General features: G+C 37.6%; 1 protein-coding gene across 1 annotated transcript in view; it reads right to left on the reverse strand.

The window, feature by feature from the left end:
- Positions 1 to 7,642: 7,642 nt before the first annotated feature.
- The window catches only part of LOC135216585 (exocyst complex component 5-like), a 193,526-nt gene continuing 180,476 nt past the window's right edge, over positions 7,643 to 20,692 (reverse strand). The window contains exons 14-16 of the mRNA XM_064251964.1: positions 19,367 to 19,523; positions 18,959 to 19,119; positions 7,643 to 10,102 (exon numbers count right to left, since the gene is read on the reverse strand). Coding sequence (XP_064108034.1) covers positions 10,016 to 10,102; positions 18,959 to 19,119; positions 19,367 to 19,523 — 405 coding nt within the window. The 3' untranslated portion in view covers positions 7,643 to 10,015. The remainder of the gene's footprint in view (positions 10,103 to 18,958; positions 19,120 to 19,366; positions 19,524 to 20,692) is intronic.

The raw sequence follows: 20,692 nt of genomic DNA on the forward strand, positions 1-20,692 counted from the left end.
CAGGCATTTGCATGACAACGCAGTATTTACGTTGTAGATAAAAAGGCAAGAGGTTGGTGGCCCGAGGTGATTTCGCTCAGTTTGTAGTGTGATAAAAGGGATCTGGGGCTAATAAAGAACACGGATCATATTGTTATCGTTGCCTTAACTCTCAAAAGTGACGTAACGCTTCCGTCGTATATCAGGCTATAAAATGTTTATGAAAGCGACAACGACTACCTGCTTTCTTGCTGCTGCTACTGCTGCTACCGCTAGGGCCGCCGGTTGCTGTGAGGAGGGAAAATCGGCCTTTTATGCAATAATATGACGATAGGTCGTTAATTGTGTTTCGGTGTTTATTCACTTGTTTTGAAGGGGCTGTAATTTTCGTCTTCTTAGTTCTCAAATAAATATTCTCTGCATGAAAGATTTACTGTTATATATTTTACAACTTTTCTGTTGCACATTTAGGAGACTTCAGAATAATCTTATTGATTTTCGGTGTGGACAAACAAGGCGGTCTAATTTCATTTTACTGATGGTCATTTCATAAAGCAACGCCAGTGCCCTAACTAATGAAAGATTGTGTAGATGAATTAATCGTGATTAGGAGGATATTCGGGAAATAGAGAATAGAATAAAAAGATCGACGAAATAAGTCCACTAAGAAGTTGAATGCAGTAATCTGCAATTGATTATCAGATACAAATATTAGCTGACAGTTGTCGCATCAAAGGAGTTGACTCCATACTAGAGGGATTGTCAGGTAACATTGCCGCATATGATTCATCCCTGTTGATATCAGCACATTCAGCACCATTGTCTGGCTTTGAACTCTCCATAAAAGGCTTGATATGATTTTTCCTTGAACATGATTAGCATCATATTCTAGGAATTTGGAGTTGACCTCTTTTCAGAGTGTTCTTTGAGAATGATTTCAGGTGTGATCCAAGGTGGGACATTAGGATGATTAACTTTTTGGATATTTTGTCTCTTAAGAGAGAGGTCATTTAATTGCTCATTTAGTTAAGAGAGAGGTCATTTAATTGCTCATTTAGTTTGATGTTAAAAGTTTGAATGATCATGGCACACTGAATCTCTGAGTCCCTAGCTTCTTTTAAGAGGTCGAAGGAGTGGTTACTGAGTGTAGAACTAATTCTACACAAATACTGCACACCCAGTGCATTCCTTTTCAAATGAGGGGATAAATCCTTAGTGTCCGTATAAATGCTCTCAATAGGTAAGGTTCGAAATACTGCAGCATATTATGTACAAGATCGACGTCTTTTAATTTAGGTTTTATTTGACAGCCATTCTCAAGCTGGAACCTACACAGCAACCTCAACCATGACTTCTTATCCACTCCCTACTGAGATGTGAAACATTTAAAAAGAAATATCTTAGGATTTATAAGCCTCCAGCTTCAGCCATCAATGAGACAAGAGCTTGTGATTTTAGCCTATCATGTAATGTAGCCTTTCAAATGGCAGTGGCCTTTGTTTGACGACAGAGCATCTTTTAAATTAGTTAAGAAAAAACTTTATATTATATATAACCTTGTGGTAATTTCAAGACCAACTCAGCTTCACAAATTGAAACTTGGCAATAAAATTTTTAATGGACGAGATACTTGAAAAATATATGTTGGCCTAGTTTTTCAGAACTTCATAGGATCGTTCATCCCAGTATCATTTACGTTAAAAATGTTGAGGGAGGGAGAAGAGCCATAATTGCTACTAAGCTTACTAATCTTTCCCCCAACAGATATCGTTAGAGTGTTGAAATTGGCCAGATTAATGCAGTATAGCCATGGCCCTTTATTACCTTTTCTTGAATACTTTTGTTGTTTGGCAAGGGCACATTTATTTATCATTCGACGTTGAGAGGAGCCCCTATCTGGATGCCTTTTGTGGCATTTTCTTGTATCCTTTTTGAAAACACGTGTTTTTTTTCTGTGAGATTTCACTTTAATTGTTAATTTAGTATCATAAGCGTTCTTGAGCGTTGGGTTGCTAACAAAGTCGTGGACTTCGAATATGGTATGAATCGATAGACTTCATGTCTCTGTCAGGGAGACAACCTGGCTAAATTTCCACCATTCTGCCTATTTTGCTTTCCATTTATGAGGAATATAGAGGGGCTATTTTACCCGTTTTGAGTGAAGTGGGACGTGGTTACTTCCATTTAAATGCTCATCAACTGACCAGACAATAAATAACTGTGTACTGGAAGTGCTTAAGCTTAAGATCGTAGCAGGTAATTACTTTATGTATTATTTAAGTTTATTAATCCATCATTATACAAAGCTACTGGATTATTTTTAATATATTTTACCATTTTGCCATCGGAATCCAATGCCTCACAAGCTCCACATAGATTTTGAGCATTGATTACATCACCAAATATGTAGTAGGAATGGAGATGGAAACTGAGTTATTAAATTCTGAATATTTCCACTGAAACTAATGGCCAGTTGTTTGTCTACAATGAATATCTACAGCTTGCACAGAAGTATTCAAGTTTAAGAAAGAATGCTGAAGCGCAAAATTCCTAGATTATGATCATGGAGCATAACATTGCGTTGTTATACTGTAGCTCACTAGCACTTCCATTTGAAAATATTACTTGGGCAATTTTAAAACATTTTATGACTTTTTTACTGGAAAAGGAAGTTTGCTGGAGTTGAAGCATTTTGGTTAAATTTCTTTACCATAGAGAGAAGAGAATCTAATATTTTCTTGAATAGCAGAAGGATTTTTGTCTGGTTATGACAGGTTTAGGTAGTTGAAGATTTTGGTCATCTTGAGAGATGGGTTTTTGTAGTAACAAAAGGACATTCAGCAAGCAAAGGAAAGAAATTTGATTTCTTAAGGATTTTGGTATCTTCAGGCTGTCTTCCCTGCATCCTACTTTTAGGAAATTCAAAACCTTCATTACTTTTCAGATTCCTTTGTACGGGTGAAACAGATTCAGAGCTGCTGAATTGAACTTTATTGTTAAAGTTATTTCCCATGATTTAAGGGAATAATTCAGCTGAACTAATTTCCACTGGGATATGGTCTTTCATCCACGTTCATTGTCTTAATCAGGTCAGGCACTGAGCCTGACTTGTCTAGGGAGGATTCAGTTGCAGCAGTAGAGCCAGGTCTAAAGACAACTTCAAAAGCATCAGGAGAATCAGGTTAGACACAGCTTTGGAGAGGTTGAGTTGTTTTATATTCATATACTATGTACAGTACTCAGAGATGAGGAAGGTCAAAATCAAGGATTTTCATCTTTTATCCATGTAGTCAAATATGAAGCAGTTAAAGGGTGTTTCATGGTTTTGATAACAGAAGTATGTGAATATGTTGGGTTTTTATTAGCCCCTAGCAGATATCATTAAGCACTGGTTATTGCAATTGCATACATAGGACCTCTTGCTAAATAACCAGTTGGTTCCTAGCCGTAAAAATATCTAGTCCATCGGTACAGCCCTAGAAGAGCTGTTAATCAGCTCAGTGGTCTAGTTAAACTAACATATACGTAATGGCATACGTATCTGGTAAAAGGGTGACCAGAAGATTATAAATATATTTCTTCCTAAAAAGCAATATATGATTAACCACTTGGCTGTGATGGCAATGGAAGGTTTATTTCAGTTCTTGTAAATGTATTGGGATTCGACAGATATGTGTACTTATGAGTGGGAATAGATTTATACCTTTCTTCATGGTCAGGTGGATAACTGCCCTTACTGAATTTGCTCCTATCTTTTGACTCAGCCTTCCATTCAGGAGGCAATTCAGCAGGGGCATTCTCATCTTATTTTGAGTGAATTGGGGACTGGCCATGCCTGTTCAAATATTCATTTACTGACCAAATAAAATCTAAATGTACGCTGGAAGAGCATAAGCTTAAGTCTATAACTGATAAATGGTTAGTGTAAGTATCATGAAAGGTCATTGACCTATTGTTGTTAATATCTTCCACTAATTTCCCTTTTGAATCCAATAGAAACCACTTACATAGGATTAGGAGAGCAAAGCAAAATTATTTAATTCTGGGAGGAAAGTAAGTACAGCATGCAATTTTTTTTTTTTTTTTTTGCCTAAAATCATGTAAAAAAACTGGCAAAGAAATGCTCAGTTTTAAGATACTATGTATAATAATTGCAGAACTAATATGGTATTGTAGAACTGATATGGGGATGGTCACAAAAAGTGAAAAATTGCATAATTCATCCCAGGACTGAACGTTATTCTTCTTGAGCTTTCAAATCCCCTCAGTTCCATTGCAAAATGTCTGACTTGAACTGAAAACATTGCTTGAACTTTTGGCCAGAAGGGGAAGCATGCAGGGAATGAAAATTTTTATTTAATCTCTTTACCTCTAGAAAAAGAGAATCTCCAGTATTCTCTTGAACAGCAGGGGAAGGAATTTTGGGGTACTTGAAGATTTTTGTAGTTATAGTTACAGTAGGACATTCAGCAAGCATAGCAATGAGAGTTGTTGTCTAAGGAGTGTATAATATCCAGTTTGCATCATTTAATAGAAAGCCGTTACTTTTTGGGCCTTTGTAGAGATGAAACGGGTTTAGACCTGCCGGACTGAACTTCATTATATACTAATGCTATTTTCCAAGATAGCAGGGGGTAACTCTGTTGAACTAAATTCCAGTAGGTAATGAGCTTGATGTGTTCAGGTAGGATTCAGTTGCAGCAGTAGGGTTATGGTTAGAGACAAATATAAATGCAACAGGAGAATCAGGCTCAGAGACCGAGTCCTTTTGGCAGATTAATAGGTAGAAGGTTGAGATACGGGATTTCCTTCCTTTGTGAAGCCAAATTAGAATCAGTAAAAGGATTTGTTCATGTTTTTTTATCGGAGGCTAATGTTGATTTAGGGCCTCTTATTAGCCCCATCAGGTTTTTTTTGCAGTTTTCAGGACATTCTGTTCAAAATTATTGAGGGCAAAATTGTTTAATATGACTATTGTATTAACAATAAAATTTATCAGGGGGGCAATTTAACCCATAAAATTAGGCTCTTTCGAACTGATAAATAATTTCTGTTCGCCAAACACTTGCATTTAGTGCCCATGCCCATAACACTTGCAGCATGAACATGTTGTATTTTTCAGTTTCTTAACTGTGACAAGTATGTACATGTCCAACAGTTCTGTAGCCAGGCATAGCTTTGGAAGATGATGATGTTGCTCCCACATAGTTTGTTAACTGAATAAACATTCTAGGTTATTAGAACAGGGGGCTCATAGTATCTATTTGTATTCTGACACAAATCTTGACAAGTATGTATGGGTCGTGGGAGAGTGAACTAGTAAGTGCACATATGAACCTCTTCCCCAAGAATCTACACACACTAACCAAAGTACTTGAATGAGCCATAGAACACCTGGACGGTTCCTGGTAGTTAATAGTACTTTTAGCTGCCACCACAAGTCCCAACAAAAGGTGTGGAGTGAGTCGTGGGTGACAAGTCGAATGAGGTGAATGTTGTATGATTGCACCAAACTGCTACCCTCATTACCAGTTGAACAGAGTTCTTCTAGAAGGCAAGGGAGGCCCCTAATGTCACGAGCTCACGGGTAGGTCCTCTGCACAATCATGAAAATCATAGGCTTTGGAGGTTATCAGGAGGAGATGGTATATTGGATATCTCCTTCATGTGACATCCTGTATTCACGAATAGTTGCTTGCACTTTGGTCTGAGGTTCTTGTTTCTTCTCACTTAATAAGTACGCTGTGAACTGGGCATAGCAACATTTCATCCTACTTCCCACCATCGAATTATTGAAGGGATGGGATCAAGAATGAGTTAGTCATGAAAACCACAGGCCAGCAAAGCAGTATCTTACCTAACATTCAGAGGGAAGAACTGAGGAAATTCTCAACCACACTTTGAAAGACAACACTTCAGCTATCATCCCTACTGAGGAGCAATGGAATGAAAGCAACCTCCACCATACAAAAGCCAAGTGTTTAACGGCCAGTAAAGAACAGCCTAAGAGTAAAAACTGTCCAACAGTGGAATAGTCTTTAAAAATACCCCGTGTTGCTTAAAGCACTAAGAGCAAGTCACTCAGGACTGAAGTTTCCAAGAGACGGAGACATCTATACACGAAAGACAAGGGGGCTAATTCAATTAGATGAAGACTGTTGGTCATCTGTACTGGGTGTTTCGAAATTAGAGCTCCCCCTCCACAGAACAAATGGAAAGTTATGAAGTTTTCTGCTATAGCCTATCTGCAAGTACATTATCTTAAGTTTCTATTAAGCTATTTTTCATTTTACATTTCTTGTATTTTAAGAGTGAGTGACAGTTAGATATAGCCATGGCTAACGACTCAGAGGAAATCAGATGGATTGACTGAATCCGGGCTATAACCTTCAGAGAGGCCAGGGATGCTGGTGCATCCTTCATTTCACATTCCTGGAGAGCTAAATATATTAAGAGATGAATCCTGTGTTTAAAAGAAACTGGAACCAAAATTTGTATGACTGTCATCGCAAAAAGAGAGAGAATCTTGGAAGGCCTGAAGTCCTCTCTCAGGGGTCAAAAGATATCATAGCTGAGGCATTGGGTAGACCAAGAAAGTCTTTACGTAAATTGGCGCTTGAACCATTAACAAAAAGGGGAAAGAAGAGAAATTATAGTGCTGTATATCGTGAGTTGAAAAAATCTTGTATCAAGCCATTTCATGTTATCACCAAGCCCAACATCACTCAGCAACAGAGAAAAGACCGTGCATGTTTTTGTGGTTCATTTCTTAAAGATTGGGATGAAGCCGACTTTCTCCATGTTGCCGCATCAGATGAATTCTTCATTTACACAGTCAGGAAGACAAATCATAAAAATGACATCATTTGGGCTGCAAAGTTGGAGGATATCAGCGATGATGTGCGCTATCACCAAGTTGTGAAATTTCCTGAATGTTTGGGAATTTTTCTCTGTTTCACAGCCAAACGGTTAATGTGGATCATCAAAGGGAAAGAACTTTCATGGAATGGCGAATACTTCAGAGAAACTGTGCTTACTGGTGGAGTATTTCCTTTCCTCAAAGATCCTTAAAATGTGTTATGTGAAGTCACATTTTTAGCATGATAAGGCACCATGTTTCAAGGCTCTTCAGACACAGGAGCTGCTTCGAAACAGTGGTATCGATTTCTTCTCATCAAGTGAATTTCCAGGTAGCTCTCCTGACCTTAATGTGTGTGAAAACATTGGTAGTATCTTAAAGGATCGTGTTGAAGCGCGCACAGTGAACTATGATGGTATACCAAGCCTCAATGATCTGCAAAGAGAGGCGACAAAAGTGCTCAGCTTTTTTTTGCGATTTGCTGAAATTATACCCCTCAAGAATCCAGGCTGTGGTATACAGGCAGATGGAGGCCACACAAAATATTAAATACTCAGAGAGAAACTTAATAAATACTTGTTTCGAATTATACTTTTGTTTTTGTCCATATCAATTTTAGTTTATGCTCTAATTTCGAAACACCCTGTATATGTGGGGCCTTAATTAAAATCTAAATAATGAATTAAAGTATACAGCCATAACATCAATTCCCCTTGCATTTTAAGTGACATTACTGTATAAATAGCTCTGAATGTAGGAACATAAGTTGTTAGTGTAAAGGAAGAATAGTAAAACACCTTATATTTATTCATAAGGTATACTTCAGTTTCTTTACAAAAAGGAGAATAGATAGGGAGAATGTTATATAAAATTTAATACATAAAGATATATTTACTGTACAATAAATAGGACTATACTGTATAATTCATTTTTCAAGGATAGTACATACAAGGACAAAAATATCTCTTGGCTTATGGCCAATTAAATGACACCTGATTTGTGACACAAGGTAATAAACTTTTATAAACCTAAGAGAATGATAGAAATATACTTATAATAAAACAATCCAAAATGAAATGTGACATCTACTAATTACAGGATATATCTCAAAGTTCAGCTTCATGTGTACTGCAGGTAAATGTCTTTTCTGAGCCTTTTAAATATCAATAATGACACACTACTCCTTTTTCAAAATGTGAAACATGATGGAAGCAAGGTATAATGATCAGCCATATTAACAGTTGTTATGTTTGTCTATAAAGCACCTGTGATTATAAAAATACTTTCAAATATAACTAATTCACTAAACTTAGAAAACAAATTAAGACTACTCATTGTACTGTATACCATTAACAAGTTCCATGACTAGTTAACACAAATTTTGATTTAATCTAAAGTTCTACAGTCTTGAGCATGAATACTCTGACATATTAAACATTTATCTGCATAAAAATACTAAAATAGCCTTAGAAAATTAGAAAATTTTACCTCAAAACAGATCATTCATTTCCTCAAGACATTACCACCATCAATACATTGTTAACTCAGTTGTCTGCTTAAAATATTAATGACACTACAAAGCAAATAGTTGAACCATACTAACATAAAATATTTTTCAAGACTGTACACTTCACACTATGCTTACAAAATCCAGACATAAATTATTAGGTGCATTCATCAGTTCCCTTGTATATATTCCATATTATTAAAAAACCGAAACACACTGTTTAACAATTCTAGTACAGTCATAAAGAAATGCACTATTTAAAATTCTAGTGCAAAGTCATAAAGTAATGCTTTTAACAAGTTCCTTTCCTGCTTTAGTAGCTAAAAACAATGTAACTGGGATCTCTTACATAAATACAGTAATAAATATTTCAAGAGCATTGTTTAGTATACTGAATATTTTTTCACACAATGTTAGTTGGCTACAGAACATGAAAGTTTTATAAGTATGATGACTAGCCTTTAGAATTGGTCCTTATATACCTATGTGAATTCTAATGAGGTTTTTTAATTCAAAATACTGTACATTTGAGTTTGTTAAAACCTTTTCTTAAAATGATGAAATGACAAATAAGATTAGAGAAAATCCATCTAAAGTTACTGTAATTCTGAAACTACCAAAAAAATATAAGAAAACATAGACAACCAATTTTTCTAGATCCCTTGGAAAAAAAGCTACCAATCTTTCCTTTGATTTCATTAATGCCGTAAACAACATGGAAATGCAACAAATCTCCCAGATAACTTACAGTTAAGGAAGACAACAAAATTTATGAATAACATCGCATCATCAAAATGTCTTCACATACAACTAAAACACTGAATAACTAATAAGTTTATACACAACCCATTATATGTGTAAAAATAAAGAATACAACTCATCAATATTTTTCCCAGAAAATCACAACTGTCAATATGGCTGATGATATTAAATACTGTATATTCGTGTCAAATGTATTATCTCTAATAATTTAATTTTCTATTTTTGGTATTCTGAATATAATTTCTTCAATACTCCAGTGGAAACAAGAAAATTCTAAGCTAACCAGCATTAGAGGCATAATTCTATGCTTGTTCCTTTGTATTATCTTTTTATGAATTTAATATTTTCCAAACACATTAAGGGTGTCAATATTAATTGACCAATCCTTTGTAACTGCACTTACTAGCTTTAACAATTGTGACTATATTAAATTGTGGCTAAGCTGCAAACTAGAATGGTGAATCTGGAACATCTAAAAAGAATTCATCAACATCAAAACTTTAGGATCTACATTATAAGGGTTGTAAAGTAAACAACAAAATATGACACTAACACTTATAAAACATTAAATGCAAATTAGGGGGAAAATAATTGATTTAAAATCTATATACAAAAACCTTTTCTCTATGTACATCAACAACAACCGGCTGTATGGGGGGTGGGGGTGTTCATGGAATGTAGGCAACTTTTGTGACAACCTTCAGCACCTAATGTTCTTGAGGAGATGCTCTTCCATTTAAGGTAAGTCGTTTCCAGGATGCGAATGAATGAGACCAACAGAGGCACATATGGTTAACAGCTCAAAATAGTTTTTACAGTGTCAATATAAATTATAGTATACTGTACATTCCTAATTACAGTAGAAATCTGCATCATTAACAACCGTTCCAGCTAATTCTTTTTTCTAATTATTTCAGCTGATTACCTAGCTTGGCAGTCTTGAAATCAGAACGAAGCTGAATGAAATTGGCTAAGACTGTTCGATCGAGACCACTCTGGAGAGTAATAGAAAAAACAAGAAAATTAATGTTTTTCTTAATTATACAAAATTATTTTTTTGATTTCCTGCTACATTACCTTCTGCTTTTTATTTTTTTTTTATTTCCCCTCAGTTTCATCTCACCTAACTGTCCAACTTTTTGTAATTGCCTTGCTAAAATTTTATCTTTGTGTTATTAGTACATAATACAGATGATTTATAGTTCATAGTGTGAACAGGAGGATATGCATATTTATGAATATTGTGCGTATGCAAATAACCTGTACAGTGCATTATTTCATTTTATGTAAGGGATATTAAACTATACAATTTTTGGACTTATAAATCAAGGACCAACTATGCAGTATTATTATTGGAAAATATTCATCTATTCTGAGTACCCTAACTGTATTATGATAAATATAATATTTTAATTCACCTAAAAAAATAAAATATTTTAATTTACCTTTGAAAGACCACACAATTACTTTTTACATTCTCATACAGCTCATCTGAATGATTTATTCCTAACTGAGAAAATGCTATGTAAATACAATTATTATTAAATTGCTTTATTTAAGGAATGCATTATTAAGAATAAAATTCCAAGCATGTTCAAGGCTGGGCCACAACTTTAACCCTATGTATGTAACAAATGTCAGCAGCAACAATGCAATTCAATGATTACAATATTCAAGGGCAAATTTATCATTAAATTACTCCTAATACATTACAGTGTTCCCCCTGTATTCGCAGGGGATGTGTACCAGACCCCCAATGTGAATAGCTAGAATCCGCAGATAGTTGAAAACTCTATAAAAATGCTTAAAACTGCCTATTTTGTTAGTTAAAACTCAAGAAAAACTCACTAAAAATGTGTATACCTGGTTTTTAAAATATTTTATCACAAAAAGTGCATTTTATGATGAAATTGATAAAAAAAAAAACAGGAATGTGTGGATATTTATCATAGAATAATACCGCAATTAGGCTAATTTTCCGCGAATATGGGGGCATATGTTCCTGAGAGAAAGCTGCAAATACGTGGGTTCACTGTACAGAGTACAATTAATATATGAATATAAATTCCATCTTTCTCTCTTGTTGGAGTTTCTCTCAAGTATAAATGAATTTGACTGTTTTTTTTCTTTTAAGCATTACAATCAGTTATTCATTATCACTTGCATAACAATGATTGTAACAGACTTCAGTCAGAATAGCATGAGCCTGGAGAAAAAAAAAACCATAAACAGGATATCTCCTGAAATGAAGAGTGGGATGAGAAACTGATGTCCAGTGCCTGAAGGGTCACTTAAAAAAAGGAATGCTTGAGATGGGATCTCCAAGTATGAGAAGGCAGAAACTTGAGCTTGCTAGGAAATACCAATATCACCATCTTGATACTGTCTACAAACTGAAGTATTTTGAGAGGGTTGGTTGAAAAGCCATTATGTAATAAAAAGTCAGCAGACATCAAGATCTCCATAATGGGAAAGGTTATCCTGTATAAACAAAGCTGTTTCACTATGAGAAATTGAAATTCACCAAAACATGAACACTGAATGTCCTTTTTCTCTCTCTCTCACTCGCATCCCATCTCTTTTGTTTCTCCTGTGCTCCCCCTGTTTGTACTTTTCCAGAACTACTGATAAGTTGATCCCAAGATCCAAGAGATAAGTCAGCTAGATTAATAAAACCAACCAGCACATGGAAATCAGCCTAACTTGCACTCAGATCACAGCCCAGATCAGATCCAGGCCTCCAAAACTTTTGTTTGGCTGCTTCACCTGGCCGCCCTCCCCACGCACGTGTTTTTGTGCCATCACTTGGCAGGCCTTGCCCTTATAGTCACCCTTGGAGTTATCTGCACCCTTTGTCTACTCTATCATGAAGCAATATCCCAGGAGAAAGGTGTCTGCAATTTCCCTGCTGTGAAGGTGGATTTCCTTATCCTTATGCTCTGGGGCCTGTAATGCATGTTGTGAATCATCACACGTCCCTGAACACGTACTCATTGCAATTGTTCCTTGCAGACGCCTTGATTTAGTAAAGTAACATTTAAGGTGTAAATACATTCCCCTGTAAATTTAACCCTTGGAGTTTCCTTTCAATTTCCTCCTTTAATTTGTATTTGGCCTTAGCCAACCCTTTATTTTCCGTTCGTGATTAGGTTTGATTGGTCTTCCCCTTTAATCATAGTCAGAATAAGCCTTCGTTGCAGGAGCCAACTCCTAAATCATGAAATTGGCAACCTTTCCAAAGGATTTCTCAGTAAAAAATCAATGTTAAATTGTTTTATGAGAGAAAAACGAACCTACAATTTCAGCGTTTTAGCCCACAAGAGCAATAAGGGAAGGAGAAAGCCCTTAGCAAGTTAAGCATATTTTTCCAAATTTAGGTATTCATTGTTTGGGGTAAAACCAATTGTGATTACCACATTTTCCAGCTAGAAGTAAGAAAGCTTAGAACTGCATGCATGCCGATTTTAGCTATGAGAAAGAGAAAAGTCTCGATAACTAATCCTTAGGTTCTGTGCTATGCATGAAGTAAGGTCACAATTTTACCTCTGAAAAGGTAAAATATTGCCTATTTTACCTCTGAAGAGGTAAAATAGGCTGAAACCCAGACCCTGAACACAACCATTCATTTATTCATATTTTCCTTTTTCTCGTAAGAAGAGTTGTTCTAATACAGCTAGGTAGCAGAAAAGGGAATAATATCTGTGTAAGTCATGGAATAAAGGGAAATATATTGTATTTTACTGTAAAGTGAACAAATTGACCAAACAAGCAAATGGCATTTTACCCAGCGAGGTACAGACTAAACAAACAAACACACTTACAGAGCAACTGCTTGGGTCTTGTGGTCACTTACATCTAGACAGTCAATGACTGACCTTGAGATTTCCCATGGTAGGGGCTAAAAATAGAAGGATGGGAGAAGTGAGAAGTAACTCCATGCAAAGAACTACGGAACTATAATTTATGCGTCTTCGTAACGCCTTAATTTTTATATAATTCGCTGTTGCGAATTCATTACTATCTGTTGACTGGTTTACTGTTCTTTTTCAGTCTGACTGCTTGATATTTTAAAATCCGTGGCATCTTATATGCGTTTCATATTGCTGGTGAGCTGTTTTGATAGTTAATTGTTGATAAGTCCGGGAGGCCGATATTATTTTCCATGCCCTTGTGACAAATATTTTACCACATTCAATACAGGTGTATTGCATCTCAGTCTGTTGGCTGCTATTGAATTTAATTGTCTGTAAGGCCATATTTCACACCCAATGACCCATAAATCGGCAAAATTATTATATATGTGGATTTCATTTGCAATATTTGTCCATGCGCATCGCGTTGCCGTCTGTTGACTGGCCTTTATCTTTTCAGTCCATTTGACTGCTTTAATATTTGATATGCTCGCGGGATGATTATTTTGCCGCATTTGTATATAAGCACTCATTACAAGTCTGCTGACTAATTGTCTGTGCGGCCACCATTTCACGCCCTTTGCAGCGAATCATTACAGTCTTACGTCCTTAGTGGCAATCTGATTCCATTGGAGGAATCTATTCCAGATCACGTAAACCTTTGACTTTTAGCGTGCGCTGGCGTCGGGTAATTCCGCTCTCTTTCACTGTGCAGAAAATTTATTCTCATTTCACCTTTGTGGAATTTAATTGTGTTATTCTGTTCTAGGAACAACATTTCTGGGGCTTATAGCGCCTATGTTACCCCCTTAGGAATTTCCCGTTCATGCCCTCAAATTCCCCACTCCTCCAAAATGGCGAACAATCCTGCCTTAGAGAAGATTAAGGCTTTTATGGAAGCAGGGAAGGCCGTGGGTCTATGGGGCCAAGAATTGGCTACATGTTTACTTAGGTAGCCGAAGAGAGGGAAAAGGCCAGGCTAGTAAGAGAAAGAGAAAGTGTAGAAAGGGAGAAGGAAAGAAAATTCCAGGAGAAAAGAGAAGCGGCCGAGCGAGCGGAGAAGGAGAGAGAACAAGAGGAGAAGGAGAAAGAAAGGGAAGAAAAGGAGAAGGAAAGAATTGAAAGGGAGAAAGAAAGAGAATTCCAAGAGAGAAAGGAAGCAGCAGAAAGGGCAGAGAAAGCAGCGGAAAGAGCTCACCAACTGGCTATGGCTAATGCTGGCATACAGCCCTCTATGTCCTGATTATCCCACTCCACCCTCAGTAGCATGGGTACCCTCATCTGACCATGGAACGAGTCCGATCTGGAGACCTACCTCGATCACATAGAAAGGGTTCTGGAAAACTTCCAACCTCCTCCTACCAAAGTAGCCCTCATCTTGGGGACCTTGAAGGCAAGGGAGCTATTGCCTTCCAAGCCCTCCCCGCTCACGAGCAAGGGGATCTCGCTCGCGTAAGGGAGGCCATTATCAAAGCCTTCGAGATCACCCCCGACAGGTGGCAACAAAATTGAAGGAACAAGCCATGGGGGTCCGGACAAACATGGTCGGAATGGGTGGCGAAGAAGACGCCTACCCTCCAGAGGTGGACAAGGACATCCAATGCAGCTTCAGCAGATGAGATCCTCAAACTCTTTCACTTGTAGGATTTCCTATCATATGCCCAGCCTGAACTTGCCACTTACTCTGTGGACAAAAATCCAAGGACAATTGTGGAATGCTGCAAGTGGGCGGATATATGGGACACCCACCACCCACTACAAAGTTCCCTAAACAAGAAAATTTGCCCTATCACTTCCTCTATTGCCAACTCCCAGATGACGCAGTGTCAAAATAATCCACCGGGTAAGCCCATGTGCAGGCGTTGTAATAAACTTGGGCATCCTTCTGAGCAGTGCCTCGCTAAACCAGATCCTCCTCAGTCGGCTTCTGCTCCCCCTCAGAATGGACATCACCAAAACCACAAGAGTAGCAGCCACTGGCAGCGGAATAACCAGCCAAGGCCTGTTTATAGCAATAGCTTTTGTGACTTGTGCAAAGTGCATGGGCAAACCTCTTCGTGGGCTCATTGCCCCAAACAGGCCACCGCTCCAGCCATTGCCATGGCAGTGATGGACCCGTCATCCCTAGGCCCCCCAGCTAAGGGCCCCATATTTGTGCACCTCCCAGAGGTCACTATCCAGCACACCAGTTCTGAGCATTCGATGACTCTGGTGCGCAGCTCTCGGTAATTAGGGAGAATAAAGTTCCACCCGGAGCGAGGATTGAAAGGCATAATTTAATTGCTATAGAAAGCCTCAATCATATTAAGATGTTTCTGCCTACCATCCGGTTGAGGGTCAACCAGCCTCACCATTCGAAAATATGTACTTTGGCGGTGGCTACATTCATTTCTAGCACTTATGACGTCTTGTTAGGCCAAGACATTACACCACCTACTTCCAACTGTGTCAGGGCTCCCGCCCTTACCTCGTTCCAGGCCGCTTCTGCAGTCCTTCCGGACATGCCCTTCACAGTCAGTGCCACTTGAAGGCATAAGGTCATGCCCCACTTCACCCCTTTTGTGCGTTGAGCCAAATTTGAATCCTCCTACCCCACTAGGAACGGGCTCAGTGCCAGTATGCAGGCATGATTCGAGTCTTCCTCTCGAAGCTCCCTGTCCAAGCTACTTCTCCGCAGCTGCTGGCTCAACTTCGCTACCGACGCCGGAAACCACGGAAGGGCCAATTCCACTCGGAATCCCCAAGGACCAACCTGACCGCAGCAGAAGCTCCACCAATGGCGCGACCTCGCAAGCCGCCCCGGAGTCAGTCACTCCAAAATCAGGAGCCTGTAATAACCTCCTCCTCTTCCCCGTCAGCAGCTAACCAGTCCGAGTGTAAGGACTCTGCCAACCTTCAGTTGGCCAAAGAACGTCCGGAACCGAGTCAAGCAGCACTAGGCACGGGGGCGCATGCTGTTGTTTCGACTGTCACAGCAGCCAGGGCCAATGCTATCACAGCACCTTCAACGGATTTCCATCTTTCAAGTCCCCACAGCGTCGTTAAACCGACCTCGGAGAGGTCGAAGGAAGAGAGGTAGAACGCCAAGGATTCCAGCAACCTAGGAGGAGCCCATAGGCTCTCTCCACACTAGTGCCCTGGCACCATGCCATATCTCCTTTTAGAGAATTATGGCCCTTCTCCATCCAGAGGAGAGTGCCCGTGCCCAATTCTGCTACTTCAACTTCCTTCTTCCTCTCTTGCATCTGTTCTTATTTTGTACTTTACATACCCTCTTCTTTCTAATTTCCTTCTCCCTTCACTGTATGGCATTGAGAATTTGATAAATCATTTAGAATTATTATAATGGCATTTGCAAGCTTCTAGCAATGTCCTTAAAGAAGTCCCAAGACTTCCCGTACTAAATGCCACCTCTGGCACCAAATTAGTTAAAGGGGTATTAAGACACATGTATGAGCCATCAGAAAATATTTTTACTTGGCCTACTAAGGTGATATTATTAAAGCATTGCCTCATTTATCTTTTTTTTTTTTTTTTTTTTTATTGTATTAATCTTGTATTTATGTGTGTATTCGATCATCCCTGGTATTCTATTACTTATGTTTGTTTGTATTGACCGAGAGTCACTATTTAGTTCTATCTTTTATTGTTTGTCTCTGCTCGCCTGGTACCGGGCAAGTTATATTGCGTAACCACAGGGCCCTAACACCATTGCAGATGCGCGTTCGTAATGGCCCCTCAGGGCAAATTAACTGCATGAAATGTTTTACGCTGATAGAACATTCATATTCAATACAACTAAGTTATTACTAACACCTTAGAATAAGGTTAGAACAAGAAAGTTTAGTAAGATGAACTTATATGCTTACTTAGATTTTACAATTTGTTATACTCTATTTCTTTAAAAATAATTGTGTCAAATTTATTAGATAATCCTTGTGAATTATATGCCTGGGCAAGATAATATTTAGTACAGTGGTACCTCGACATACGAAATTAATCCATTCCGAGGCGGCCTTCGTAACCTGAGCTTTTCGTATCTTGAACCGCATTTTACATGTAAATTGCCTAATTCGTTCCAAGCCCTACACAAAACACCCCAGTAAATTTTATAATAAAGCTAAATTGACCAATAAACAATGAAATACAACAATTTGGACCATTCAATACCTAACTTAATACGTACTACTAATATGTACCTGTAAATAAAGTGTATTAGTGTACATGGTATACAAAAAGTACTGTACGTACATACGTACGTATGTAGTAAAATGTGGAACCTTACCTTTTGAGTGAGGCTATGTCTGAAAGTGGCGACAGAGGAGGAGGACAAACGGCAGAAAATTTTTTACGTAGTACGTACACTTAACTTAACAAAACACATTAAAAATGTCAGGAAACATAAACTAAACTTTACGAAACACATTAACAAAACCATAACACTTAACTTTACAAAAAACCTAAAATTAATTTCTTTTTCTTTATTTTTATTTTTAATTTTTTTTACTTTTTTATACTTTTTTTTTTTTTTTTTTTTTTTTTTTTTTTTTTTTTTTTTTTTTTTTTTTTTTTACAAAATTTCAATTTCTTCACCACCAAATGGATGCCAGTCCGTTTACGGAATTTAACAAACCACCCCCAAGAAGCCTTGAAGTCTGGGGTTGCCGTCGATGTCCCTTCTCCTCTGTCGTCTTCGGCCTGGGCAATCAAATCGCCGAAAATAGTGCTGGCCTTCTGGCAGATTGCCGTCTCAGTTATCGTATCGCCAGCGATTTGTCCTCAATCCATAGAAGAAGCAGCCTCTCCATCTCATCATGCACGTGGCTCCTCTTGTTGGACAAAATAGTCACGCCCTTGGAAGGTGTAGCTGCTTTGATGGCTTCCTTCTACTTAAGGATGGTGCCTATCGTTGACGGATTTCGGCCATATTCCTTAGCGATCACACTCAACCGCATGCCAGCTTCATACTTTTTTATTATCTCCATTTTTGTCTGCATAGAAAGCATCCTCTTCTTTCCGTGAACTTTAGCAACTTTCTTGGGACCCATGACTGTACGTAGTTAAGTTATGTAGTATACTAATTAAGTTCTCACACAACACGATAAAGTAGTACAACGAAATCACTAACATGAATTTACGTTAACAAACGAAATCGTATATGTGAACGAATGAATTCCGCGTGCGTACGATAACGCTGGTGCGAAGCAGTGGCTGAAGAAGAACGCCTTTACGTAGAGCATGATGGGAGAGATGCTGACCAATAGGAGAGCAGGATCTTATGGCGGTGACTAGCATCAGGATCCAATGGGAGAGCGGGAGGATGGTGGCGAGTCTACTCAGTTGGTGGCGCGCGAGTTTTAAAATTGTTATCGGTGGTCCGGGCAAATCTCGGGACTTTACAGCAACAACCTTTTGTATCCTGAACTATTTTTGTATGTAGAGCCAAAAAAATCTTCGTATTTGCTTTCGTAACTCGAATTTTTCGTAAGTTGAGCCTTTCGTATGTCAAGGTACCACTGTATAATTCTCCAATCATTATAATTAGTTTTCTTTTTGTGTTCATTTATATATAAGGGACTTTCCTGAGAAGACCTTTAAATAATTATTAATGAGTAGAGTACATCTTTGAAGAAGCCCAATGGCACACTGTCATACTTATAACTAGTGGTTACGAGTCAATTGGGTAATGTTGTTAAAAGAGCGATTCTTTCTACAGAGCAGTTAAGGATGAAATCTCTGAGGATTACAATCTTTTATAATGCAAGTCATCATGAGAGCTTACAGTAACATGTTAGATGGCAAAGTAGTGCAACAAATATTAAGCAGATGAAATACATAATACCTAAATGCTGTATGTATTTTACTCCAGGTAAAGATTTAAAATGTATTAAGGCAAAAATTTAAAATGTATTAACCAAACAAGACATTTTTAGTTCTTACCAGTTGGTCCCCTGAGCAAACCACCTTGAGATTCTCCGGAGAAACTTGAAGTAATTTACATAATGTGTGTAAAGTATCAAACAATGAGTTAACAAGTGGAATTTTGAAGCTTGCAACACACTTTCTATACTCATTGACATCACAGATTACCGTCATTGCTCCTGAAAAAATTTAAATACAGTTAATATCCAAAACATAGTCATCAACATCTCTAGTATTAAAATACTGATAGAGATATAAAGGATATTGTATTTCATGAAAGTTTCTAGATCTGAGTCCTTTCAGTTAAGAATATACAGGACAAACAATGAAATTGAATTGAACACAACTATTTTATAACATTCAGAAATAAAAAGCTGTAAAGACAGCTTGGTTGTTGCTGAATACTAAAAACAGCAAAGTACACACCTATTGAACTGTATTCAAATTTCATGAGGTGCTCTAATACTGTACGATGCAATCTAATGCCAAGTTCCAGTAACACACTTTCTAAGTTTTGTCCATCTAGGGAATCCCTTACACGTTCTGCTACAACACTAATCCACCGTACAACTCTCTGGCATGCCTGAAAAAATACTCTCAGTTATAAAAACATAATTTTCAAGCAGCATAGTTGACTGAAAATTTTACAAAATACTATTTTGTAGAGTAAAAACCATTGTCTTATCAGAGTCATTACTTTCTTCTCAAAGTAAAGACAGACACTCAATTTCATACACTAATATGCAGTACATACACATAAGGTCCTCTGGATACTGCAAGTCAAAAGTCAAAAAGTAATTATTGGTAGGCCAACTTCTATAATACAGACCAATCAATATGAAGAGAGAGAAAACCAGTCAAGATAGGCACATCAACAGAATATGGATGTTGATGCTCTGCAAGTTATAGGCATTCACTCAATCCTGAGGCACAAGCATTAAAGGCAATCACGGCAGTTACTTGTTGACATAGAGCTTGTGAAAGGAAAATGCTAATGATGGTCTAAAATATAATTACCACTGCTAGGAAAAGAAGTCACTGCTTAATGCAATTAAGTTTTCCAGATAACTGCTTAATGCAATTCTGTTTTCTAGATATCAATACAAAAGAAACTATTTTGACAAAGGCAGAACAAAAGATCTGCACCATGTGGCATTGATAACATTATCTCCAAAATGCATTTTGAAATGCTTCTTTGACAAAAGGTCATCATAGTTGAGAATTAACGATGAAGGGTTTGAAAAAGAAGAAGTGTTAGAAATGGAAGACAACTCATGGCCTCAGGAACTTGAATATATAACATTACAGCCTGAAGTGTGCACAGCAATTTCACTGCAACAGTCTTCCATGAGCTCTGGTACACTGGAGATGTCAACTATTTCAAGTATATTGATCTACTGGCTGTTTATCTGGTTGAGATGCCTTTTTTGGTGATTTATTCACTATGCTGATAATATCTACAATGATCTCTTTTCAAGTCATTCTCAAAAGGGTTTCATAAGGCTACAACAATAAAAAATGGAATTCACTCAAAAAGTTCAGTGTAAATGTAATTTATTTGATGTAAATACAAAAGTTCTCACTAAAGTTTCCAGGTGATGGTGGCCCAAATACAAGGATTCTGATTTGTCAAAAGACTGCCCGTGATGGAGAACCTGAGCCTATCTGATTTAATCAAAAGTTACCTCTAAGATTGATGACTGCAAAGCCCAAGTGTGTAGAGGATCTCTAAACTGGTGCAATATTATCCTT

Source organism: Macrobrachium nipponense, chromosome 6, assembly GCF_015104395.2.
Source record: "Macrobrachium nipponense isolate FS-2020 chromosome 6, ASM1510439v2, whole genome shotgun sequence".
NCBI classification, from domain to species: domain Eukaryota; kingdom Metazoa; phylum Arthropoda; class Malacostraca; order Decapoda; family Palaemonidae; genus Macrobrachium; species Macrobrachium nipponense.